General features: G+C 41.6%; 1 protein-coding gene across 1 annotated transcript in view; it reads left to right on the top strand.

Moving 5' to 3' along the window:
• Positions 1 to 27,390, top strand: part of LOC140463782 (sodium-coupled monocarboxylate transporter 1-like) — a 195,248-nt gene that overhangs the window by 152,024 nt on the left and 15,834 nt on the right. Inside the window, exons 10-12 of the mRNA XM_072558091.1 lie at positions 9,945 to 10,066; positions 19,409 to 19,479; positions 19,631 to 19,717. Of these exons, the coding sequence (XP_072414192.1) occupies positions 9,945 to 10,066; positions 19,409 to 19,479; positions 19,631 to 19,717 (280 nt within the window). The remainder of the gene's footprint in view (positions 1 to 9,944; positions 10,067 to 19,408; positions 19,480 to 19,630; positions 19,718 to 27,390) is intronic.

The raw sequence follows: 27,390 nt of genomic DNA, 5'->3' as shown, positions 1-27,390 counted from the left end.
ATGGTGAGAATGTTTTGCTTGCCTATGGAGATCAGAGCCAGGGGAATCATCTTTCCAAATTTCACCCTGCTGTGCTTGTGCAGATTTCATTTATTGTCATATAGATTGTCACTCTGTTTTCTACATTGCAATAATTACATCCCATTCTTATCGTTCTTCCCTCATCTGGTAATGGTGTTGTCCCTGAAATCAATCTCAGTGAGCTTTAGCTGTAAGTGGCTGTGTGGGAAGCTGATGGCATGGTGGTACTGTTGTAAACTAGTAATCCAAACAACTTAGTAATGCTCTGGGAACTTGGTTTCAAATCTCACCATGCTAGATGGTGGAATTTAAATTTAAAAGGAATTTGGAGTTGAATATCCAATGATGAACATGAAAGCATTGTTGATTATTGTTAAAAACCCATCAAATTCACTTGTGTTCTATGGAGATCTGCCACATTCACTTGGCCAGTCTTCCAATTCACCTGGTCTGGCCTGCATGTGACTCCAGATCCACAGCAATGCAGTTGATTTTTAACTGCCCTCCGAAATGTCCTAGCAAGGTCACTCAGTTGTTTCTAACTGCTCAGAAGTCTCAAAAAAGAAATTAATACAGATGGATAACCCAGCATTGACGAAGGCAATGGAAAAATCACTGCAAACAAAATGACAACTGTGGACCCTGTAAAGTCATCCTCTCTAAGATCCTCCTTAAGATCTTATATGTTTCAATCAAATTACCTTTTATTCTTTCTAAACTCAAGTAAATATGAGCCGAGCATATCCAACCTTATCTCTGAAAACAAGACAGGTATTAGCACAATGGTTAACTCTTAAATGCCCTTTGAAATGGCCTAGCAAGCCAACTGTTAAATGCCTCAAAAAAGGAATGAAACTAGACAGACCACCTGGCGTGACCTAGGCACTGGAAACGGTAACAGCACACTGAGCCCTGTCGACCCTGCATTATCTTCCTTGCTGACATCTAGGGCCTAATGTCAAAATTGGGAGTGCTGTCTCATTGATTAATGAAGCAACAGCCTGATATAGTCATACTCCCAGAATCACACCATACTGTGTGCCAGACAACACCAACTCTTTCACCCATCAGCAGGACAGACTGGCACAGTAGTATACAGTCAATATAGTTGCTAGTTGCCCCGGGAGTCCTCAGTATTGTCTCTGACCCCCATAAGGACTCATGGCATTTGGTTAAGCATGGGCAGGATGACTTACTGTTGATTATGATATACTGTATCCCCCTTGGCTGATGAATTGGTGCTCCTCCATGTTGAGCACCACTTGAAGGAAGCACTGAGAGGACCAAGGGCACAGAATTACTCTGTTGGGGAACTTGTCTGTCCATCACTAACAGTGGTTGGTAGCACCACTATTCACCAAGCTGGTCAAGTCCTAAATGACAAGGCTACTAGACTAGTTCTGTGGGAGCTGGTGAGGGAACCAACAAGAGGAGAAAACATATTTGATCTCATCCTTACCAGACTGTCTGCTGCAGTGTATTTTGATGACAACAAAAGTGGAAGTGACCACAGTACAGTCCTTCTGGAAATGAAATTCCACCTTTACATTTGAGGATATCCTCCATCATATTGTGTGACACCACCACAGCTAAAAATGGAATAGACGTCAACAGATCTAGCAACTCGCATTTGAGCTTTTATGAGATGCTTAGGGTGATCGGCAGCAGCAGAATTGTACTCCAACATAATCTGCAACCTCATGGTCTGGCAAAACCCCCATTGACAATTACCGTGAAATTAGGAACTCTGGTTCAACAAAAGGTGCATGATGGCATGGCAGGTGCAGCACAAACATACCTAAAAATAAGTTGAGAACCTGCTGAAGGCACAAAACAGGACTGTTTTGTGCTAAACAGCATAATCAGCGAAAGACAAGACGAGGCGATTCCACAACCAACAGATCAGATCAAAGAACTGTAGTCCTGCCATATCCAGTTGTTAATAGCAGTGGACAACAAACAACATACTGAAGGAGAAGTCTGCATAAATATCTCAATCCTTAATGATGCGGGAGCCCAACACTTCAGTGCACAAGATAAGGTTGAAGCAATTGCAAGAATCCTCAGCAAGAAGTGCCAAGCGGATGACCCATCTTAGTGTCCTCCTCCAAACATACCCTGTGCCACAGATGCTAGCCTTCAGCCAATTTAAGTCGCTCCATATGATGTGCAGAAATTGTTGGAGGTATTTAAGCTTCAATGGCTATGGGCCATGACAACATTTCAGCAATTGTACTGGAGCCTTAGAACGTGTTTCACCAAGCCAAATTGTTCCTGTCCAACTACATATTGGAATTTACTCAACAATGTGGTGAACTTCCCAGGAATGTCCTGAAGACAAAGCAGAAGAATTTCAAACTGGCCACTAACCACCTCTAGTATAATCTTTATTGTCAGTAAAGTGATAAAACGTGACATCAACAGTCTTGTCGAACAGCATTTGCTTGGCAATAACCTACTCACTGACATTCAGGTTAGGTTCTATCAGGGCCATTCAGCTCCTGACCTCATTACAGCCATTTTTCAAACATGAACAGAAAAGCTGTATTCTAGGAAAGAAGTAAGAGTGATTGCTCTTGACATCAAGACCACCTTGAATGAAATGTGGAATCAAGACGATCTATAGCAAAACTGCAGTCAATGGGAATCAGGAGTCTTACCTAGCACAAATGAAGGTAGCTATGGTTGTTAGAGGTCAGTTGTCTCAGCTCCAATACATGTTTGCATGAATTCTTCAAGGTCAAGTCCTAGGCCCAATCATCTTCATCTGTTTCATCAATTCCTTCTATTGTAATGTTGGAAGTGCAATGTTTGCTGATGAATGCACAATCTTCAGCAGCATTAATTAATCCTCAGATTTTGAAGTTGTCCATAAATAATCCCCCAACTTGGATTGACAAGTAGCAAGTCAGGTATCAGTCTAGCCACACAGGTACCAGGCAGTTATCATCTCCAACAAGAGAGAACCTAACCATCGCTTCTTTAAATTCAGTGGCATTACTGTCACAAACATCCACTATCGGCATAAGAGGTGTTAACATTAAGCAGAAACTGAACTGGACGAGTCATATACATACTGTAGCTTCAAGAACAGGTTAGAGGGTAGGAATCCTGCAGGGAATAACTCCCCTTCTGATTTCCCAAAACCTGTCCACCATCTACACGTCAGGAGTGTGATGGAATACTCCCCACTTATTTGGATGAGTACATGTCCAACAGCACACAAGAAGCTTGACACCATTGAAGGCAAAGAAGGCCATTTGGCGTCGCTTTGACATGGTTTCTTGGGTTACAACATAACAATCAATCTGGAGTCCCACGTAAGGCTAGACCAGACAGGGATGACAAATCTCCCTCCCTAATGACGTGCCGAATGGGCGGTGGTTGACTGTAGACTATTGTTGGGCAATTAGGGTAAGGCAAGAAATGCTGGCTGAATCAGTGGCACTCACATCCCATGAACAAGGGGTGGCACGGTGGCTCAGTGGTTAGCACTGCTGCCTCACAGCACCAGGGTCCCAGGTTTGATTCCAGCCTCGGGTGACTGTCTGTGTGGAGTTTACACATTCTCCCCGTGTCTAGGTGGGTTCCTTCCAGATGCTCTGGTTTCCTCCCACAGCCCAAAGATGTGCAGGTCAGGTGAATTGGCCATGCTAAATTGCCTATAGTGTTAGGCACAGTAGTCAGAGGGAAATGAGTCTGGGTGGGTTACTCTTCGGAGGGTCAGTGTGGAGTTGTTGGGCTGAAGGGCCTGTTTCCACCCTGTAGGGAATCTAATCTAAAAAAAACAAATTTAAAAAAGATGAAAACCAACTCAGGTACTTAATAATCCGCAGCTCCAACAATTCACTCAATATCACTTCGCTGGTGATAGTAATTTTCTTGAGATCGTTTTTACTTTCCATTTCCTGTTTTACAACAGTTTATAGTACTTGTATGCTTTATAATGAAGACTGAAAAAAAAATCTGTTCAATTAGAGTCATAGAGATGTACAGCATGGAAACAGACCCTTCGGTCCAACCCGTCCATGCCGACCAGAAATCCCATCCGAGTCTAGTCCCATCTGCCAGCACCCGGCCGATATCCCTCCAAACTCTTCCTATTCATATACCAATCCAAATGCCTCTTAAATGTTGCAATTGAACCAGCATCCACCACATCCTCTGGCAGCTCATTCCATACACGTACCACCCTCTGCATGAAAAAGTTGCCCCTTAGGTCTCTTTTATATCTTTCCCCTCTCACCCTAAACCTATGCCCTCTAGTTCTGGACTCCCCGACCCCAGGGAAAAGACTTTGTCTATTTATCCAATCCATGCCCCTCATAATTTTGTAAACCTCTTTAAGGTCCCCCTCAGCCCCTGACGCTCCAGGGAAAACAGCCCCAGCCTGTTCAGCCTCTCCCTGTAGCTAAGATCCTCCAACCCCGGCAACATCCTTGTAAATCTTTTCTGAACACTTTCAGGTTTCACAGCATCTTTCTGATAGGAAGGAGACCAGAATTGCACGCAATATTCCAACAATGGCCCAACCAATGTCCTGTACAGTCGCAACATGACCTCCCAACTCCTGTACTCAATACTCTGACCAATAAAGGAAAGCATACCAAACGCCTTCTTCACTATCCTATCTACCTGTGACTCCACTTTCAAGGAGCTATGAACCTGCACTCCAAGGTCTCTTTGTTCAGCAACACTCCCTGGGACCTTACCATTAAGTGTATAAGTCCTGCTAAGATTTGCTTTCCCAAAATGCAGCACCTCACATTTATCTGAATTAATCTCCATCTGCCACTTCTCAGCCCATTGGCCCATCTGGTCAAGATCCTGTTATAATCTGAGGTAACCCTCTTCACTGTCCACTACACCTCCAATTTTGGTGTCATCTGCAAACTTACTAACTGTACCTCTTATGCTCGCATCCAACTCATTATTGTAAATGACAAAGAGTAGAGGGTCCAGCCCCGATTCTTGTGGCACTCCACTGGTCACAGGCCTCCAGTATGAAAAGCAACCCTCCACCACCACCCTCTGTCTTCTACCTTTGAGCCAGTTCTGTATCCAAATGGCTAGTTCTCCCTGTATTCCATGAGATCTAACCTTGCTAATCAGTCTCCCATGGGGAACCTTGTCGAACGCCTTACTGAAGTCCATATAGATCACATCTACTGCTCTGCCCTCAATCTTCTTTGTTACTTATTCAAAAAACTCAATCAAGTTTGTGAGACATGATTTCCTGCGCACAAAGCCATGATGACTATCCCGAATCAGTCCTTGCCTTTCCAAATACATGTACATCCTGTCCCTCAGGATTCCCTCCAACAACTTGCCCACCACTGAGATCAGGCTCACCAGTCAATAGTTCCCTGACTTGTCTTTACCGCCCTTCTTAAACAGTGGCACCACGTTTGCCATCCTACAGTCTTCTGTCACCTCACCTGTGACAATCGATGATACAAATATCTCAGCAAGAGGCCCAGCAATCACTTCTCTAGCTTCCCCAGAGTTCTCGGGTACACCTGACCAGGTCCTGGGGATTTATACACTTTTAACCGTTTCAAGACATCCAGCACTTTCTCCTCTGTCATCTGGACATTTTGCAAGATGTCACCATCTATTTCCCTACAGTCTATATCTCCTTATCCTTTTCCACAGTAAATACTGATGCAAAATATTCATTTAGTATCTCCCCCATTTTCTGTGGCTCCACACAAAGGCCTCCTTGCTGATGTTTGAGGGGCCCTATTCTCTCCCTAGTTACCCTTTTGTCCTTAACGTATTTGTAAAACCCCTTTGGATTCTCCTTAATTCTATTTGCCAAAGCTATCTCATGTCCCCTTTTTACCCTCCTGATTTCCCTCTTAAGTATACTCCTACTTTCTTTATACTCTTCTAAGGATTCACTCGATTTATCCTGTCGATACCTGACATATGCTTCCTTTGTTTTCTTAACCAAACCCTCAATTTCTTTAGTCATCCAGCATTCCCTTTACCTACCAGCCTTTCCTTTCACCCTGACTGAACATACTTTCTCTGATCTCTTGTTATCTCATTTCTGAAGGCATCCCCTTTTCCAGCCGTCCCTTTGCCTGCGAACATCTGCCTCCAATCAGCTTTCGAAAGTTCTTGCTTAATACCGTCAAAATTGGCCTTTCTCCAATTTAGAACTTCAGCTTTTAGATCTGGTCTATCCTCTTCCATCACTATTTTAAAAGGAATAGAATTATGGTCGCTGGCTCCAAAGTGCTCCCCCACTGACACCCCAGTCACCTGCCCTGCCTTATTTCCCAAGAGTAGGTCAAGTTTTCCACCTTCTCTAGTAGGTACATCCACATACTGAATCAGAAAATTGTCTTGTACACACTTAAGAAATTCCTCTCCATCTAAACCTTTAACACTATGGCAGTCCCAGTCGATGTTTGGAAAGTTAAAATCCCCTACCATAACTACCCTATTATTCTTACAGATAGCTGAGATCTCCTTACAAGTTTGTTTCTCAATTTCCCTCTGACTATTGGGGAGTCTATAATACAATCCCAATAAAGTGATCATCCCTTTCTTATTTCTCAGTTCCACCCAAATAACTTCCCTGGATGTATTTCCAGGAATACCCTCCCTCAGCACAGCTGTAATGCTATCCCTTATCAAAAATGCCACTCCCCCTCCTCTCTTGCCTCCCTTTCTATCCATCCTGTAGCATTTGTATCCTGGAACATTAAGCTGCCAGTCCTGCCCATCCCTGAGCCATGTTTCCGTAATTGCTATGATATCCCAGTCCCGTGTCCCTAACTATGCCCTGAGTTCATCTGCCTTCCCTGTTAGGCCCCTTGCATTGAAATAAATGCAGGTTAATTTATTCGTCCTACCTTGTCCCTGCCTGCCCTGACTGTTTGACTCACTTCTGTTCTCAGCTGTACCCGTCCCAGATCGATCTCTTTCCTCACTATCTCCCTGGGTCCCCCCCCCCCCCCCACCTTACTAGTTTAAATCCTCCCAAGCAGTTCTAGCAAATTTCCCTTCCAGTACATTAGTCCCCTTCCAATTTAGGTGCAATCCGTCCTTCTTGTACAGGTCACTTCTGCCCCAAAAGAGATTCCAATGATCCAAAAATGTGAATCCTTCTCCCATACACCAGCTCCTTAGCCATGCATTCATCTGCTCTATCCTCCTATTCCTGCCCTCACTAGCTCTTAGCACTGGGAGTAATCCAGATATTACTACCCTTGAGGACCTCCTTTTTAAATTTCTGCCTCTCTGTAATCTTCTTTCAGAGTCTCAACCTTTTCCCTTCCAATGTCGTTGGTTCCAAAGTGGACAATGACCTCCTGCTGACCCCTCTCCCCCGTGAGAACATTCTGCACCCTCTCTGAGACATCCTTCATTCTGGCACCAGGGAAACAACACACCATTCTGCTTTTTCTCTGCTGGCCACAGAAATGTCTGTCTGTACCTCTGACTACAGAATCCCCTAACGCAATTGATCTCTTGGAAGCCGACATTCCCCTCATTGCATTAGAGCCAGTCTCAATACCAGAAACTTGGCTGTTCGTGCTATGTTCCCCTGAGAATCCATCACCCCCTACATTTTCCAACACAGCATACCTGTTTGAAATGGGTATATCCACAAAAGACTCCTGCCCTTGGTGCCGACCTCTCTCACCCTTCTTGGAGTTAACCCATCTACGTGACTGTATCTGAGACTTTCCCCCTTTCCTATAACTGCCATCCATCACATACTGTTGCTGTTGCAAATTCCTCATCGCTTCTATCTGTTTCTCCAACCAATCCACTTGATCTGATAAGATTCGCATCCAACAGCATTTATGGCAGATATAATCCGCAGTGACCCTTAAACTCTCTTTAAACTCCCACATCTGACAAGAAGTACATATCACTGCAAAGGCCACTTTTGCTCCTTCACAATCTACAGACCCAGAAAATAACACCATCTTATTCCTCTATAAACACTGCCCCAGGTTAAATTAATAGCTATGGCTTATATTTTAAGTTTAATCAAGAGACTTATCTCCAGAAACATATAATCAAGAAAGAGTCCACTGTACTCACTACTGCAGCCTTTCTCTTGGACAGACTTAAAACAACAACTAACTTATCTGATTCTGTGCTGTGAACTTCGCCCAACAGTTCCTCCAAGATTAGTTGTGAATTTCACTGTTTGTTAATTTTCCCAGATGCACTCTGATGTCCAGTGATACACAAATTCAAACAGCAAAGGCGGTAACTGTGCAGGGTCTCTCTCTCTCTCCTGCACTGTCCTCACCATGTGCTTCCTTTGTCCACTCTTCTCCCTTTTAAACTGCTGTTGTTTTGACTTTTTTTTCCTAAAGTTCCAAAACAATGCAACAGCATATAAAACAGTAATTTCTGCTCCTGGAATTCGAGGAAATCACCTCCAACACCTAAAATACCTCAAAAAAAAGGAGCAGCTCTTACAGCCAGAAATTTTTCTTGTCCTCCATCTTGGATTACGTTCATCTACCATCTCTTATTTGCCATACTCACTTTCTGTTGGACCGGAATTCAATTTGTTAACTTTGAAAGAATGCATACTGTATACACTTGAGTAATAGTCGATCTCATGTAAAAGTTGACCCCCTAATTTTGGCCAAATAATCCAGAATTTTCCATACATCTCGATCATAGTTCTTCACAGATAACAGATCAACGTTTATCAGTCAGTTTGCGAGCCATTATGTTCCACTCCAGTTTTCCAGTCTGCCGGTTGTTCCGCTCTGTTGTATCCTGCTCCAGGCTTTCAGAATTACCATAATTTTTTTCATTCATTTAGAGATCATTTGGGCTTCTGCTGATGGTATGATATGAATTTTGATGGGCATGAATTTCAGTCCTTCAAAAATAGTATCCATCTAATAGTCGACCCCATAAATTTGACCTTAAAATGTAGTCAGAATAATTTGACTATTACTTGACTATATACGATAAGTAGAATCTCTTATTGTTTTGATATTTTGAGCTGGCTTTCTCTGACATTATTTCCTCTTTGTTAATCTTTCAGTCATTCTTTCCTTCTTTTTAACATGTTCTGTTCAAACTTGAGGCCTTTTTTTTTCTTTGAATGTGATACTGTCTTTAACTTGTTTAGTCAACCATTTATGGTGCATCCTCTCCTTAGAATTTCTTTTACAGGTCATTCTGCTATAATGCATGTTTCAATAATGCAAATTTGCTATAACACGATTGATGAATTAGGAACACTGTTTCTAAAGTGGTTATAATGCAATTCTGGCCCTGGTAGTTTAAATGGTGCTGCTATTTCATGATTTTCATATAACACAGGGTTGCACAAGCATGGGATTATCAAGTTGTACCAAGACTGTACTTATTGGAGTGCATCTATTCTGTGTATTTTGAAATATCCTTTAAAATAATTTGTCTTCCACTGCAATTTTATTGAGTTATCCCATTAACTGTGTTGTCATGCTTCTTTTGTCTACTGTTTAAAAAAAGCCCTAAGCTATTTAATCTGCTTTCCATGGAGAAGACACCTTGGCATCAGGTTTACAACACTCCTCTTCAAGAAAAACAGGACAGAACAAATCAGCCTTAAAGGCATATTTTGTTCCAACGCCAATATAGTTGGGTCAGGATTTTAGGAAATGTCTGTGAAAAAAATACTTTCTTAAGGATGCCCTGCGGAGGAAAGCAAATAAAGGTAGCAGAATGATGAAGCAGACAGCAAACTACTGCAGAGAACAATGAGAACAATGTTTGACTATTTTGAAGAGAGTTCAGGTTTTATAACATATTCGAATGAAGATTTAAAATTCCTTTAATAATGTTGTAATAGAAATATGCTAAGCATTGAAAAACCAATTAAACTTTCTGCTGTATTACCATTTAGGAAGATTTGTAATACTTATTTTTCTTTTTCTTATCCACAGCACAATCTCTTCTGGCATTAGTGCTATGGCTGCAGTCTTTGTGGAAGATTTTATAAAACCAATCTGGAAACCTTGGGAACAGCTTTCTGATAGAATGAAGACTCTGGTCTCAAAGCTTCTAGGTTGTCTTTAAATTAGCAACTTTAAATTTGTTTTTCAATAGTGTGCTTGAGCAACATTCCACATTTTCTTTGTTTTTCCATAGAGGAGTTTTAACTTTTTAATAAGAATCCCACAGATGATCTTGTAAACATAAGCAAGGAAAACAGGAATTTCTGGACATCCATTTAACAAAAAAGCAATAACTGAAAATAAATCCCAGTTCAGTCAGCAACTGTTAAAAGCAGTAGATTGTGATATTATGGCTCTGTTCACTTCATCAGAATGTACAATGGAGAATTAAAAGATTTCAGTGAGATCAAACAATATTAACAATAAAAGAACATGAGGAGATTGAGAGAAGGAGAATTTTTAGACCAAGGATTTTCCATTGCAATCATGTGAGGTGTTTTCTTATAAGCTTATGCTATGTTTTCATATAGGCATCTTGTATTTTAAATTTGGACAGAAGAGTCTATAATGGACATATAAAAATATCAATAGGATGTGAAACTATAGAATGTGAACTTAATTACATTTGATCAATGTGGCCTATTTATCCTTTCACTTCTAACTTGCTTTACCAATGTGTGTAGTTGCTTTTTTGACTTCACATGTGTAACTGCCATGTGATATCAGCTAGTAATGTAAAATTTTACACACTTCTTGCTATTTCTTGCTGCATAACATGTTGAGACACAAAATTAAAACTGATGGGAATGAGTTTTGATTAATAGATAGAATATGGAGCATAGGAATAATTTTTTTATAGCTTGGGAAGGTACAGCCAGAGAAATATTACAAGGATTAGTGCTGATTACAATTTATATAAATGGCTTAAATGAGTGTAATGTATCCAAATTTGGTCCAATGCAGGGTTAGGCAGGAAGGTAAGCTGTACCAAGGATATAAAAGATTTAGATGGTTAACATAAATTGGAGGAGACAGCCAAGTGGTATTTGCTGAACTGTTAGTACAGAGACCTTGGTAATGTTTTGGGGATCCAGGGCAGATGGTGGAATTTCAATGCAATAAAAATCTAGAGCTAAGAGTCTAGTGATGACCATGAAACCATGTTGATTGTCAGGAGAAACTCATTTGGTTTACTAATATCCATTAGGGAAGGAAACTGTAATCTTTACTTGATTTGGTCCACATATGATTCCAGACAGTAATCTGGTTCACTCTTAACTGCCCTCTGGCAATAAATGGTGGCTTAGTCAGTGATGTCCTCATCCTGTGAATAAATTAAACAAAAGACCACAATAGATGGTCTATTATGTGGGAGGAAAAATTGAAACATTTTTTAAGTAAACAGAGATTAGAAACTTTGGTATCTAGAGGGACTTGGTTTCCATGTATACAAGGAGAAAGTGAGGACTGCAGATGCTGGAGATCAGAGCTGAAAATGTGTTGCTGGAAAAGCGCAGCAGGTCAAGCAGCATCCAAGGAGCAGGAGAATCAGCGTTTCGGGCATGAGCCCTTCTTCAGGAATGAGGAAGGTGTGCCAAGCAGGCTAAGATAAAAGGTAGGGAGGAAGGACTTGGGGGAGGGGCATTGCAAATGCGATAGGTGGAAGGAGGTAAAGGTGAGGGTGATAGGCCGGAGCAGGGGTGAGGGCGGAGAGGTCAGGAAGAAGATTGCAGGTTAGGAAGGTGGTGCTGAGTTTGAGGGTTGGGACTGAGACAAAGTGGGGGGAGGGGAAATGAGGAAACTGGAGAAATCTGAGTTCATCCCTTGTGGTTGGAGGGTTCCTAGGCGGAAGATGAGGCGCTCTTCCTCCAGCCGTCGTGTTGCTATGGTCTGGCGATGGAGGAGTCCAAGGACCTGCATGTCCTTGGTGGAGTGGGAGGGGGAGTTGAAGTGTTGAGCCACGGGGTGGTTGGGTTGGTTGGTCCGGGTATCCCAGAGGTGTTCTCTGGAATGTTCTGCAAGTAGGCGGCCTGTCTCCCCAATATAGAGGAGGCCATATCGGGTGCAGCGGATGCAGTAAATGATGTGTGTGGAGGTGCAGGTGAATTTGTGGTGGATGTGGAAGGATCCCTTGGGGCCTTGGAGGGAAGTAAGGGGGGAGGTGTGGGCGCAAGTTTTGCATTTCTTGCGGTTGCAGGGGAAGGTGCCGGGAGTGGAGGTTGGGTTGATGGAGGGTGTGGACCTGATGAGGGAGTCACGGAGGGAGTGGTCTTTTCGGAACGCTGATAGGGGAGGGGAGGGAAATATATCCCTGGTGATGGGGTCCGTTTGGAGGTGGCGGAAATGATGATGGATGATACAATGTATATGGAGGTTGGTGGGGTGGTAAGTGAGGACCAGTGGGGTTCTGTCCTGGTGGCGATTGGAGGGGTGGGGCTCAAGGGCGGAGGAGCGGGAAGTGGAGGAGATGCGGTGGAGAGCATCGTCGATCATGTCTGGGGGGAAATTGCGGTCTTTGAAGAAGGAGGCCATCTGGGTTGTACGGTGTTGGAACTGGTCCTCCTGGGAGCAGATGCGGTGGAGACGAAGAAATTGGGAATATGGGATGGCGTTTTTACGGGGGGCAGGGTGGGAGGAGGTGTAGTCCAGGTAGCTGTGGGAATCGGTCAGTTTATAGTAAATGTTCGTGTTGATTTGGTTGCCCAAGATAGAAATGAAGAGGTCTAGGAAGGGGAGGGAGGAGTCTGAGATGGTCCAGGTAAATTTGAGGTCGGGGTGGAAGGTGTTGGTAAAGTGGATGAACTATTCAACCTCCTCGTGGGAGCACGAGGCAGCGCCAATACAGTCATCGATGTAGCGGAGGAAAAGGTGGGGGGTGGTGCCAGTGTAGCTGCGGAAGATGGACTGTTCCACATCTCCTACAAAGAGGCAGGGCATAGCTGGGGCCCATGTGGGTGCCCATGGGTACTCCTTTGGTTTGGAGGAAGTGGAAGGATTGGAAAGAGAAGTTGTTCAGAGTGAGGACCAGTTCAGTCAGTTGAAGGAGGGTGTCAGTGGAAGGGTACTGGTTGGTACGGCGGGAAAGGAAGAAGTGGAGGGCTTTGGGTCCTTTGTGATGGGGGATGGAGGTGTACAGGGACTGGATGTCCATGGTGAAGATAAGGCGTTGGGGACCAGGAAAGCGAAAATCATGGAGGAGGTGGAGGGTGTGGGTGGTGTCCTGAACATAGGTGGGGAGTTCTTGGTGGGGACAGGACCGTGTTGAGGTATGCAGAGATGAGTTCGGTGGGGCAGGAGCAGGCTGAGACAATAGGTTGGCCGGGGCAGTCAGGCTTGTGGATTTTGGGCAGGAGGTAGAAACGGCTAAACGCCAGCTCGCGGACACCTCCTCCTACTGCCCCCTTGACCATGACCCCACCTCCCACCACCAAACCATCATCTCCCAGACCATCCATAACCTCATCACCTCAGGGGATCTCCCATCCACAGCCTCCAACCTCATAGTCCCACAACCCCGCACCGCCCATTTCTACGTCGCTTTTCCTGCTCCTTGGATGGTACCTGACCTGCTGTGCTTTTCCAGCACCTCTCTAATCCAGACTCAGGTTTCCAGTGTCTGCAGTCCTCATTTTTACCTTAGTCTTAAATAAACTTATTGGCAGAGAGCCTTCTCACTTGTATCCTTAATTGATTACTCGGACATCTCAGAGATCGTGATAATGCTGTAAACCTCCAGCATTTCAAGATGTAGTTTTTGGTGGTTTATCGAGAGTGCTAGTTCATAACGTGCCAGTTAAAACAAAGTTTGCTGTAAATAGTAATTGTGCAGTACAGAAATCTGGGCTGTGCATTCTATCAACCTGAGTCTAAAAAGAGAGTAAGTTGTGGAATTTTGTGTAGTTTGATAAAACTTTTATGATGATTCCTGGAATAGTGGGATTTGATTTTCAATGCACTACCCCAGTGTGACATGACAGGTTGAAGTCCTTGATTATTGATACTTAAGGATCTTTACCTTTCTGGGGCTGGGCAGGTGATTGGTCTCTGTCAGTTCTCTGAGTACCAGCAGTCTGGGTTTTTTTTTTCTCAGCCAGTTGCAGAGCCAACACAGTGAGGTGCTCACCAGATTGTGAACCCATAATTTGCAGCCCTAATATTTCCACTGAGGTGTCAGTAACTCAGCTGGAGAAGAATGTAGGAAGCAGCCTTGTTGATGCTTTCACTGAGGTCTTGATGCTCTTCTGCTCAAAAGTCCATGAAGTGCTTCTAGGAGTGTGGGCTGTTTCTCTGCAGAAGTGGTTTAGATGCTAATTGTTGGATCAAATTTCTGCAGATAACCGCAAGACACAAGAGAGAAGGCATGTAGTTAGAAGTGGTGTGCAATGAACAAAACTGAAAATGGGATTAATGCGAGCATTGCAATAGAATGAAGAATGGTATTTACTCAGTTGACAGGTCATTGATATCTCTGTATCCCTGCAGAGTAGTCCCAGTCTTCTCCTGCAAGGGCCAGGATTCTTTTCTCGTAGTGGGTGACAAGTCTAATGTCAGTCATACTTCCACCTTTACAGGCTTGTTCTGCCCTGTTATGTGCAGAGAGTCTTATGTATTGAGAGAAAAAGATTTGAGTGGGGTGAACATGAGTGGATTAGTTGTTAATCTTTGTGGAAACCAGATGTTTTAAGGGAGTGAGGAGTCACTGCAGAAGACATGTAGGTTTAGTGGTGTGGGAAGTTGGGGATGATGACAGCAGGTGAGGGAAGATGTTGCAGAGTATGAGCCTTGGTGTGAGATTTGTGCAGCAGCAGCGTGAGTGTGAGGTAGTAGAGAGAAGAGTGTGACACTTAACCTGGTGAAATGGAAAAGATCATACTTAAAGCACTTTTGGCCATTCTTCCAGCCTGTAGATATGGGACAGACCTGAATGGCAACTTCAGACCAGACTGCAAGGGTCTGGTGGTCTCCTCTACTTGTACTCCAAGAGGTGGACAGCCCTCCTTTACATTATCCCCTCAACAAGGACCCCTTTGTCTCTGTCAGAGAATCACAATGCCATCTTCCCCTTTTTTGAAATCTTCCAGAAGCAGACTTGAGCAAGCAAGGCAGCTTCAGGATGCCAGTTCTCAACTGGGTTCACAGTAACTGTTTAAAGTTGGAACAGCCATATGGCATTTCAGCCTGTGGATATCCACCAAATAGTGAGCTGCAAGGTTGGGCCCCGAATTTAATATGACAAATCCTGCAGGGGCAGGATAGGAAGTTTGTGAGGCACATTTGATAAGACTTTGCATGAGAACTTGCTAGACCTTTTCCATTGGAGGGAAAGAACCTTCCAAAAAACTTGATGTAATTCGAATTTAGCCAAAATAAAATCTTAAGATGCAACCCAAATAGTTTACTATTCTATGCAAAGGAATTGGAGTACAAGCATAAAGATGTTATACTGAAATTGTATAAGGCCTTCAGATCAAATCAGGAGTTTTTTTTCATTCCTTCAGGGAATATAATCATTTGTTGCTCATTTCTAATTGGTCATGAGAAGGTTGTGGTTGTGAACTGCCTCTTGAACTGCAGTACTATTAGGAACGGGGTTCCAAGTTTTTGACAGAGTGACAGTTAAGTAATGGTAAATCAGTTCCATATCATGACAGGAAACTTAGAATTGGGGATGTTCCAGTGCAATAATTATAGTTGGTAAGGTAGAGAACAGTGGTACACAATTTTTACAGTATCAAGGCACACTTTAGTGAGACAAACAATTCACAGCATACCCATTTTTTTCAGCTGTATTGGTTGTTCATAAATGTCACATTTACTTTCGGTTACTATAGTTACAGTTTTGTTGGAGAGATTTGCAACATAGTGCATGTAACAAGCTAAAGAAGGATCAAAAACATTAACAGCACAAGATACATTTTCAAATTCTTCTTGACACAACTATTTGTAACTATTCTCACACGATAACCATCACATCGTGGTGAGTAATGCTAAATTTTGATGCTTGGCTCCCATTTCTGCATACAAGATAGTGAACAAGCATGATTTCAATAGTCATGGTTTTATATCATTCACAATTTTCATGACTTGTTTCTAATATTGCAGCTAACTCTGATGGCTTCATTTTGGCTACAAGGGCTTCACGGTGGAGGATGCATTGGATGATCTGAATGTCAGATCTTTACTCTTCCATCTTGCATGACAAATTCTTTGATTTTCCCTGTCATGATGATGGCTTCAACACATGGCCCAGATAAGTTTATTTTCCCCCAAGTAGGTATCTGTAACCTGAAATATTTCTTCAGCAGTTGCATGGCTTGGTAGCTCCTTACAAAAGAAATAAATTCTCCTAAATGGAGTTCCCATCAACATACTGAATGTTAGCCAGCAGTTGACAGTGACCCTGAACCTGAAAAGAAAAATGAGTTTCTAGCAATTAACTGCTGTTGCAGCACCTCCTCAATATCAATTGACATGTCATCAATTTGCTATTTAAGAGAATAGAATTTTGTTGATCTCTTTCTCAGCATCAATTCTTGACATCTGTTATGGACCTGACCAGATCCCCTCAAAATATTTTAAGAAGGTTGCCTGGACCCTAACGTTTTCTTACTTTAAAAGGTAGATGTGATGTGACTCGTCAAACAATTTGACATTAAGCAAAACACAATGTATTTAAAGATTATAATGAAAATACAAACAAAACAATGGGAAATTTAGAATAATTTAACTGTTGGGAAACTTAACCGAATAATAGATACAGTACCTGTTACTAATTAACTGTTTCAATATAGTATCATCCCATTAACACACCCCTTGGCAAAAAGGTAAATTCAGACACAGATTCTTACATGCAGTTCTCCGATCTAGGAGGAAACAACTTCAAGAGATTTCAGAGCAAGCAGCAGTAGGAATCATTCACTAAAGCTACTAACTCTTCTAGGATTCCAAACAGTTTATGACTACTAAAGCTAAAAAAAACTAGAAAGCCTGGTCTGTGAGAACTGGCCACTCCCATTCAAGCTGCTTCCATTGTTCCAACTTTTAAAAAATTACCGAAAGGCCGATTAAGTTGTTTACTTAGGCCATCTCCAGTAGCTAGTTCAGCGCCTCTGCCGTCACAGACTCTTAAAAAAAAGACAAAATAACCTTTTTAAAGTGACAGCATTGTTGCTCACCACATTTACATTTTTTTTACATCCAAGTATGATTAAGGTATTGGCAATGATCAGGATTTTGTTTGTTTTTGTTACAAGCTCAGTCACCGGGTAACTAGACTCTTGAGCTTTATCCAGTTCCTGCACACACTCCGTCAGACATTGGTTATGCTTGATGTTTTGTTTTCTCAAGATCTGAATGTATTTGTTCGCAACAGATGGATATTTCATCTCATAGACTATCTAGAGTGCAGGCAGAGGCCATTGAATCTGCATCAACCCTCCAAAGAGCATCCTACTCAGGCCCTGCCCTCTATTCTATCCCCCCATTACTATGGTCAATCCACCTAATCTGCACATCTTTGGACAGTGACACTAAACTGGAGCACCCAGCGGAAACCCATGCAGACTTAGGGAGGATGTGGAAACTCCACCTAGACTGGAATCAAAACTGGGTCCCTGGCGCTTTGAGGCAGCAGTGCTAATCACTGTGCCACATATGTAAATGTTATCTTAATTTACTTTGTACCATTGCAATGTTGGCCAACTCCTGTCTGCAAATGAGGTATTCAGATGAGGGGTAAGTGGCATCTCCTGTTCACGAAAATCCAAAAGCCATATAGTTCTCACTGTGCTACCTCTGAACAGTTGTTGCTTTTCCCGTTGGGTTTAGACTTTTTGTCGACTGAATCAGCAGAAAAATTGATCTGTGTTATCAAGAAACATATCAATTGCTTCTTTGAATTGATTTTAAGACTTAGATCAGTGGCTTACCGAAGAACATGACAAAAATATGCACCTTAAAGTCTGTGCTAAAGTCGAAACATATCCAAGCAGACTGGCCAGTTCAATGGTTGTTTAACAATCATGAACCTCTTAATTACGTGTATGCAGGTTCTTCACATCTTGGAGATTTTATCCTCAGTCACTGCACATGCGAATGTTTGGACTTGCGCATCTGCAAGCAGGCTGCACAACAAGCAGATTTCCCAACGTCAACTGAATCTCTATCAGAAGTCGACACAAAGCAGTGCTACTTCCCGAGAACTTTGCAGCAAACTTCTCATATCCCTCAGTTGATCTCTGGAGTCCCATGTTTGAAAAGTGCTGATGAAGAAAATTTAGATGTTGCAGCAGTGCATCTTGTATATGTAAAACATTGCTGTCACTGTGCGCTGAGGTGGTTGGAGTGATGTTTAAATAATAGGGTTGCAGTGCTGATCACATGGGCTGCTCTGTCCTGGATGGTGTTGAGCTACTTGAGTGTCATTGGGGTTGAACTTAAACAAGCAAATGGAGAATATTCTAAGACACTCCTGATTTATTCCTTGGGCATAGTAGATTAGCTTTGGGAAATTGGGGGGAATTACTCGTCATTGAATTGTCACTTCTAAACTTTGTTTCAATTTATTCATAGAATGTGGGCATCACTTGTTCGGCTTGCATTTAGGGGTCCATCACTAACTGACTAGAGGATAGTTAAGAGTTAACTATTCTTGTGATTCTGGAGTCACAATTAGGCTAGACTAAGGAATGGCCAGATTTCTCTCTCTAAAGAGCATTAGTGAACCAGATGTGAATTAATAACAATCAGCTTGGTTACATAATTGCAAATAGGCTAGATTTTTAGTGATTTCAAATTTCCTCAATCTGTTATGGTGCAATTTAAGTCTATTTGCGTCAGAATGTTAGCCTGAGTTTCCTGAATAAATTGTCCAGCGACATCACTACTACATCACCACTTCCCCCATTCCTAGATTGAGAGTAGTTAAGTCAGAGAATGGCAGATTTTAAATACTAAGGGATATTGGAGTATTGCTGAAAAGTGTGTAAGTAGGAGGTCAACCATAACTAAAACATTGATGAAAGGAGACTAAAAGTTGAAGCTTTTTGTATTCCACTTGTCAGAACCAGGACACAAAAAACAGCCTTGAGAAAGGAAACACTGTTTTATACTGCTAAGAATGGTCAATCTTAACTCTCAGACCAAGCAGGTATCTTATGATTGGATAGGGCTTTGCCATGGTGATGCTGTTCAGTTTACTTGTCTGCATGATCCCTTGTTTTGAAAAGAATGCACCATACATCAACATTGATCATATTGCAATGGGATTCCTTTTAGGCCCAGCTCTATCAAATATTTATCAACTATAACCTCATTGAGTGGAGGGATCTAATGGTTCACTTCTACTTCTCTTAATTACATTCTTTTAAATATTTTATCTAAGTGTTTTGTAGATGCTATTTGAAAAAGGAATATTTAATTGGATTAATCTATTGCTCTCTGATCATGTGCAGCTATGATATTTGGACTTGGTACAATAGGCCTGGCCGTGCTAGTCTCTTTCTTACAAGGAAATATAATGCAGGTAAACATGTTTGAAACATTTATCAAATAATGTTTATGGAGTTATGAAGGTACATTTTAACAATGTAGATATATTTCATTTTACTTAGCTAAGATTATAGCAAGTGTGATTCTGAATGTAAAAGTTTACTTTTCTTTGCCATTCTTCTCAGGCTGCACTAAGTGTTGCAGGAATAATTCAAGGACCAATACTGGGTGTGTTCACTTTAGCAGCATTGTTTCCAAAGAGCAATGGCAAGGTATGGTTATATGTTCAAAAATCCATGGAGAGACTTGTCTAAATTGGTAGAGTTTTGGTATTGAAAACAGTGAAAAGCATGACACTAGGGTCTACAAATGTGTTATGTGTGCAAACCATTGTAAGACCAAAAGATAAAAGAGCATGAATTAAGCCATTCAGCCCATCAAATCTGCTCCACCATTAAATATGGCTGATATGTTTCTCAACCTCATTTTCCTGCCTTTTCCCCGTAACCCTTGACCCCCTCTTTTAGCCTTTCGTCAGGGCCAGCAAAACAATAGGTCAGCTAAATTTGTAAGGATTGGTTTGCAGATATTATTCAGAAATATTAGCTAGCAATACAGTAAGCAGGGTACTCTGAAATAGTTCTATTTTCCTAATGTTAATGCTAAACAAACAAAACATGTAATGTCCAAAAGTCTGATGTTTAGGAAAGGGCAGATCTACCAGACATGGACTTTTGCAGACATTTAAAGTGGAACCTGGTTTTGTATGAATGCTATCCTGTCTAAAATGATCAGATGTTAGACTTCACTTCAATAACATTTTTGTGTTGAATACACTGCTATATAATGTAGTTGAAACAGGTGTCAGAAGAGGCAACAAGATGAGTCTCCAGGGCTGAAATAAAAAAAGCATGTTTGTGAGCTGCCACTGAGCAAGAAAAAAAAACAAAGATCACAGTGACAACACTATTTAAGAGAAAATCGCTGCAATCCTTCCGCCTGCAATAGCTATGGATTTGTTGAGGAAACCAGAAGAATTACAAGCACTTTACCACTGCAAGGAAGAGACTTTCAAAATACATTCCACCCAAATCTCTTTGAATAGCAGAAAAAAACACAGCAGAAACTTTATAAGCTTTGAAGGCTTATTTTGAGCCCAAAGGTGAATGTAATGTAGAAGAGTACCTATTCAAAACTAGGGAACAGATTAAAAAGTGTGCATTGGTCAGTATGGATTATTAGTACTAAGGATCAATATATTATGCCATTAACTCAGCATGTATAAATTTATGCAATTAAAAGAAGAACTAATTAGAGGCAGGACTACATTCGGACTAAGGAATCCAAATATGAAGCCATACCTACTGAGAGGAGACAATTTACATTCAGGAGAAGAATTGACATGTACATAAGTGCTGAGATTGTTAATCTACAGATCCAATGAATTCACTGCCATCTCTTGCATTATCCTGACAGATGCTCCAGGCATGTGGGGCAGAACAACTACAAATAAGGGACAGGATGCAGACACTACTCTGAAAGGTTAGATTGCATGGAGTCAAGGGTGAGCTAGCAAATTGGATACACAATTGGCTTGATGATAGGAAGTAGAGGGTAATAGTTGAAGGATGCTTCTCAGACTGGAGACCTCAGGGGTGTACCTCATGGGTCGGTACTGGGCCCATTGCTGTTTGTTATCCATATCAATAATTTGGATAAGAATGTGAGGAAGGCTATCAGAAATTGCAGCAGGATATTGATCAGCTAGGGAAGTGGGCCGAGAAATGTAAAATGGATTTTACTATAGATAAGTGTGAAGTGTTGCGTTTTGGAAAATCAAATCGAGGAAGTTTCATGGTGAATGGCAGGGCCTTAAGGAGTTTAGTGGACAGAGGGACCTTGGAGTTCAGAAGCATGGTTCTCCGAAAGTGAAGTCACAGGTAGTCAGGGCACTGAAGAAGGCTTTTGGTACACTGGTCTTCATCAGTCAGGGTATTGAGTATAGAAGTTGGGAAGTTGTGTTGCAGTTGTACAGGATATTGGTGAGGCCGCACATGGAGTATTATGTTCAGTTTTCGTCACCTTGCTATGGAAAGAGTAAAGAAGACATTTATGAGGATATTTCCAAGACTCAATGGTCTGAATTTTAGGGTGAGGTTGGACAAGCTAGGACTTTTTCCTTTAGAGTGTAGGAGACTGAGGGGAGATCTTAAAAGTATGTAAGATCATGAGAGGCATGAATAGGGTGAATGCATTCAGTCTTTTTTCCCCAGAATTGGGGAATTGAGGACAAGAGGGCAACAGTTTAAAGTGAGGGGGAAAGAATAAAAGAATACCTGAAGGTCAATGTTTTTATACAGGGTGGTACACATGTGGAATGAGCTACCAGTGGAAGTGATCGTTAACTGTCTTCCTGTTTGTCCGATGTAGTGTTTTGTGCAGTCCTTGCTTGGGATGTATGTATGAACGGAGAATTCACCACAAAGGGTTACAGGAAAGCCACACACACAGACCAAGTCCTAAACTATGAAAGCAACCACCCCAACACACACAAACGAAGTTGCATCAGGACACTATTCAAAAGGGCCACAACACACTGCAGCACACCAGAACTACAAAAAGAGGAAGAGGAACACCTATACAAAGTATTTGCCAAAAACGGATACCCTCGCAATTTCATCAACAGATGCCTAAGGGAGAGACAACGGAACGAGGACATGCCGCAACCCAAAGGACTAGCCACACTACCATACATCAGGAGCATTTCTGAACTGACAGCCAGACTACTGCGACCACTAGGACTCATAACAGCACACAAACCAACAGCCACACTCAGACAACAACTCACCAGAACAAAGGACCCGATACCCAACATGAGCAAAACCAATGTAGTGTACAAAATCCCATGCAAGGACTGCAGAAAACACTACATCGGACAAACAGGAAGACAGTTAACGATCCGTATACACGAACACCAACTAGCCACGAAACGACACGACCAGCTATCCTTAGTAGCCACACACACAGACGACAAGCAACATGAATTCGACTGGGACAACACTACCATTATAGGGCAAGCCAGACAGAGCACAGCCAGGGAATTCCTAGAGGCATGGCACTCATCCACAGACTCTATCAACAAACACATCGACCTGGACCCAATATACCGGCCACTACAGTGGACAGCTCGAACTGACAACCGGAAGCGGCAGAGACAGGCCACTGTAAATGCCGGAGGAAACAGCACAGAAGCGCTTTACAGGAGGCTCCCAAGCACTGAGGATGTCACCTAGACAGGGGACGAAATGTTTGCAAGACAAATTCCCAGCTCGGCGAACAGAACCACAACAATAGCCATTGTATTTCTGTAGTGAGCCCAGTTAGGTTCTAGTCAATAGTGGTGGATTCAGTGATGGTAACACCTTTAAATATCAAGAGGTGGTGGTTATATTGTCTCTTTTTGGAGATGGTCATTGCCTGGCATTTGTGGCATGAATATTAATTGCTGCTTGTCACCCGAAGTCTAGATATTGCCAGACCTTGTTGATTTGAACATGGACTGCTTTAGTATCTGAGGTATCATGATTGAATGGTGCTGAACTTAGTACATTAGCCAACATCCTCACTTCTGACTTTTGATGGAATGAAGGTAATTGAAGAAGAAGTTGAAGATAGTTTGGCTTAGGTTGCTACCCTAAAGAACTGTGCAGAGATGTCCTGGACCTGAGATGACTAACCTCCAGCAACAACAACCATCTTCATATGTGCCAGGTATGACTCCAGCCAGCAAAGAGTTTTCCCCGATTCCCACTGATTCCAGTTTTGCTAGGGTTCCTTGATGCTACACTTGGTCGAATGCTGTCTTGATGTCAAGGGCTGTCACACTCACCTCATCTCTAGAGTTGTACACTTTGTTCATGTTTGAATCCATGCTATAATGAGGTCAGGAGTTCAATGGCCCTGAAGGAATCCAAACTGGACATCATAAGCAGGTTATTACTGAGCAGATGTTGCTTGATAGTATTACTCGTGATACCTTTCATCACTTTACTCATTATTGAGAGTAGGCTGATGGGATGATAATTGGCCAGGTTGGATTTGTCCTGCTTTTTGTGCATTGGACGTACCTGGGCAATTTTCCACATTGTCAGGCAGATGCCAGCATGGTAACTGTAATGGAAAAGCTTGGCTAGGGGCACAGGAAGTTCTGGAGCACAAGTCTTCAGTTCTAATATTGGAATGTTGCCAGGGACCATGACCTTTGCTGTATCTCGTGTCTCCAACCATGTTTTGATATCATATGGAGTGAATTGAATTGGGTGTAGATTGGTATCTGTGATGCTGGGAACCACTGGAGGAGACTGAGATGGGTCATCACTCGACATTTTTGATTGAAGATTACTGCTAATGCTTCAGCCTTATCATTTGCACTGATGTGTAGGGCCCTTTCATCATTGAGGATGCAGATATTTATGTAATACAGTATGTTGTTTAATTGTCTACCACTGTTCATGACTGGAAGTGGCAGGACTGCAGTGCTTAGATCTGATCTGTTGGTTGTGGGATTGCTTAGCTGTTTCTATCACTTGCTGCTTATGCTGTTTGGCATACACATTTAGCAGCTTCACCAGATTGATACCTCATTTTTAGGTATTGTTCTTGGCATGCCCTACTGTACTCTCCATTGAACTAGGCTTGATCCCTGCCTTAATCAAAATGGTTGTTTACGGATTATCTCAGACCATGAGGTTGCCCATTGTGTTGGAAGACAATTTTGCTGCTTTAATAGCCCACAACACCTCATGAATATCCAGTCTTGAGTTGCTGTGTTCAAAGTTGCTCCATTTAGCATGTTGATACTGTCACTGCACAATGGAGGGTATTCTCAGTGTGAAGGCAGGACTTTGTCTTCACAAGGACTGTGAGGTAGTCAATCTTATTGACACTGTCATGGACAGACACATCTGCAGCTGTCAGATTAGTAAGGATGAGGTCAAGTATGTTTTTCTCACTTGTTGGTTCCCTAACCACCTGCTGCAGACTCAATCTAGAAGCTGTGTCCTTCAGGACACAACCAGTTTGATCAGTAGTTCTGGTTACAGAGTTACAGATTGAAATTTGATTACATCTGGATATCATCTGGAGATATCATCTGGATGTGGGGAAGCAGATGCATATTGCAAACTTACTGCTCAGAGCAGCCTTCCTGATTAAAAAAAAGTGGAGGATGCTGTAATAGATTGTGTAACCTGCCAGATTCAACATGAAGCAGTAGCAGGTAATGTTCTGGAAGCAGAGAAACTGAGTATAATAGACAAATACTTTAGTCAAATCAAACAAGCTATCCAACAAGATGCAAGTCTCCAACTGTTGCAAGAAATTGAGGTAAAGGAATGATCAGAGAACATCAAGAGCATATCTGTTGCTATAAAGAAAATATTGAGCATTTGGAAACAAATTTACAACCCAAAATGCCATATTGTACAAAGAAAATTAGTGTAATTATCCTGATGGAATTAAAAGGAAAGATGTAAGAGTAAATTCATGCAAGCTACCAAGGAATTGAGTCAATTTTGAGAAAAAGAGAGATAGGCTATACTGGCCAAACATGAACAGTCAAGGAGCATGTCAGCCAGTTCAGAGCTTATAATAAATACCAAAGTAAGCAACCTAGAGTGCCGCTGATGTTGCTGTTGATGATGATGGTGTTCCATAAATGAAGCTAGGACTATATCACTTCACTATATCACAGGAACTGATTATCTTTCCAAAGTAGATTACTATTCTCACTATTGGGCGATGGGACAGTTGACTTCAGTGGCTGCTGCTGGAATCGTTAATTGTCCAGCTGTATGACATTCCTGATATTGTCACAAGCAACAGTGACTCTCATTTCACAAGTGAAGAAGTCAGTTATTCCATGAAAGATCGGTAAATTCAATACCTAAAGTGATTCCCCACTCAAACGTAAAGGCCAAAATTGCCAAAGGAATCATAAAGAAATTGAGGAAATCCTTTGTAAGTGCAGAAGCATATCTACTGAATGCATGTAAAAAAGTGCAACACAAAAGGCTAATGTCACACTTTACACATACTACTCTTCCAATAACAAAAGCAGTGACTGAAGCGAGAAGTAGTAACAGGTGCGAATGAAAACAATCAAGGTTAAATGTCAGAAGGCCAAACTTCATTTTGACAAGATTGCCAAACCATTATATTGGAAAGCCAATCAGGGTACAAATATTTAACCTTCTCAATAAAAACCAGCCCAAGTGGCAAGTCTAGACCTGTGTGGAGTGGCTGTCACCTCAGCCATGTGTGGTAGAAGTGAACAACTATATATAATGTGGCAAATGCAGGCAAACATGCTCAACTGCAGAAGGTGTTCCTCAACTGCCAGCAGCTGCTCAGGAAGGAGTGTTGCATCATTTGTACAGAACACATAACAAATATCAGATGCAGAGGTTCACGGCAACCAATAATAAAAATAAAACAACAGCATCTGCAACAACAAATGACATAGGAATGACATGCTTGAGATTCACCACCCAGACGAATATTCACGAACACCAACAATAATATGTAGTTGGAGCATTAAAAGACCAGCATGATTTTAGGGCTATGTGTGTAATGCATTTACAGAGACTGATGGAAATAGTGAAATGTGAAGGCATGACATCAATAATCATATATGGTTGGTAACTTAGATAACTAAAAATATTTAGATTCAAATGTTTTAATCTGCCATAGTCACGTAACTTCTACTGTGAAGCACACATCTGAGATATCACTTAAATAAAGACACTGCTATGTTGTGCACTCTAAATACCTTTTCCCTTTTCAATTATCCAAAGAAGTGAGGCTAATTTTTAGGCTCATCTGAACAAAAAAGGCCTTGAGACTAGATTCTAACACAATCCCAACATTTAAAAATTTCATGCCTTCTGAAAAAACATTTTGCTTTGCTGTTCTTACTACCACTATCCTTAAACTTCCTTACATTATATTCCATCAGCTAACTTGTTGTCCTCACGTTTAACTTGGTTTTTGTAGCCTCTTTGTGTTCTCATAGGTTACATTCTAGCTTTCTTCAGCAAACTTAAATATATTACTTTATGTCATTTCATTAATATATTATGTAAATAGATATGGCTCCAGCACTAATTACCTTGAGGCATCCCACATGATGCAGATACTAATTTAAAAATTCCATGTTTATTCCTTTTCGCTGCTTCCTGTCCATTAACCAATCCTTTATTCACGCTAGTATATTATCTTTAACACCATAGGCTTTTGTCCTGCATATTAGTTTTGTATGTTGTAGCTTGTTGAATAGTTTTTGGACATCCAAATATACCACACCTACAATCTCCCACTCCATTTTATTTATGCCAGTATTTACATTCACAAAAACATTAATACATTTGTCAAGCTCATTTTTCATTTTATAAAGTCATGTGAACTCTCTGATCACACTATGGTTTTCTAAGTACATCATTAAGGCTTCCTTAATAAGAGATTCCAATATTTCCATGATGACTAATGCCACACTAACTGGCTTGTAATTCTCTGTTTTCTGTCTCCCTTCTTTCCTGAAGTTGATATTACATTTGCTATCTTCTAATTAGTTGACACTATTCTAGAATTTAGGGAATTCTGCAAAATAATAACCATTGTATCCACTATCACTGTAGATAACTCTTTTAAAACAGTGAGTTGTAGTCCATCAGGTCATGGGTACAGGATGTTCTGTTATAATGTGCATTTCGTTAATGCGAATTCACTGTAATGCGATTGATGAATTGAGGATGCTGTTTCTCCAGTACAAAAGTTAAGAATATGAGTTGGCTGTAACACGATTACACGCCAACACTTTAAAAACTGTAAAGCACAATTTTTCTGTAATGTGGGATTGCACAAGAATGCAACCATCATGTTATAGAAG

Source organism: Chiloscyllium punctatum, chromosome 39 (genome assembly GCF_047496795.1).
Source record: "Chiloscyllium punctatum isolate Juve2018m chromosome 39, sChiPun1.3, whole genome shotgun sequence".
Lineage (NCBI taxonomy): Eukaryota > Metazoa > Chordata > Chondrichthyes > Orectolobiformes > Hemiscylliidae > Chiloscyllium > Chiloscyllium punctatum.
This window is presented reverse-complemented; position numbering and strand designations above follow the sequence as displayed.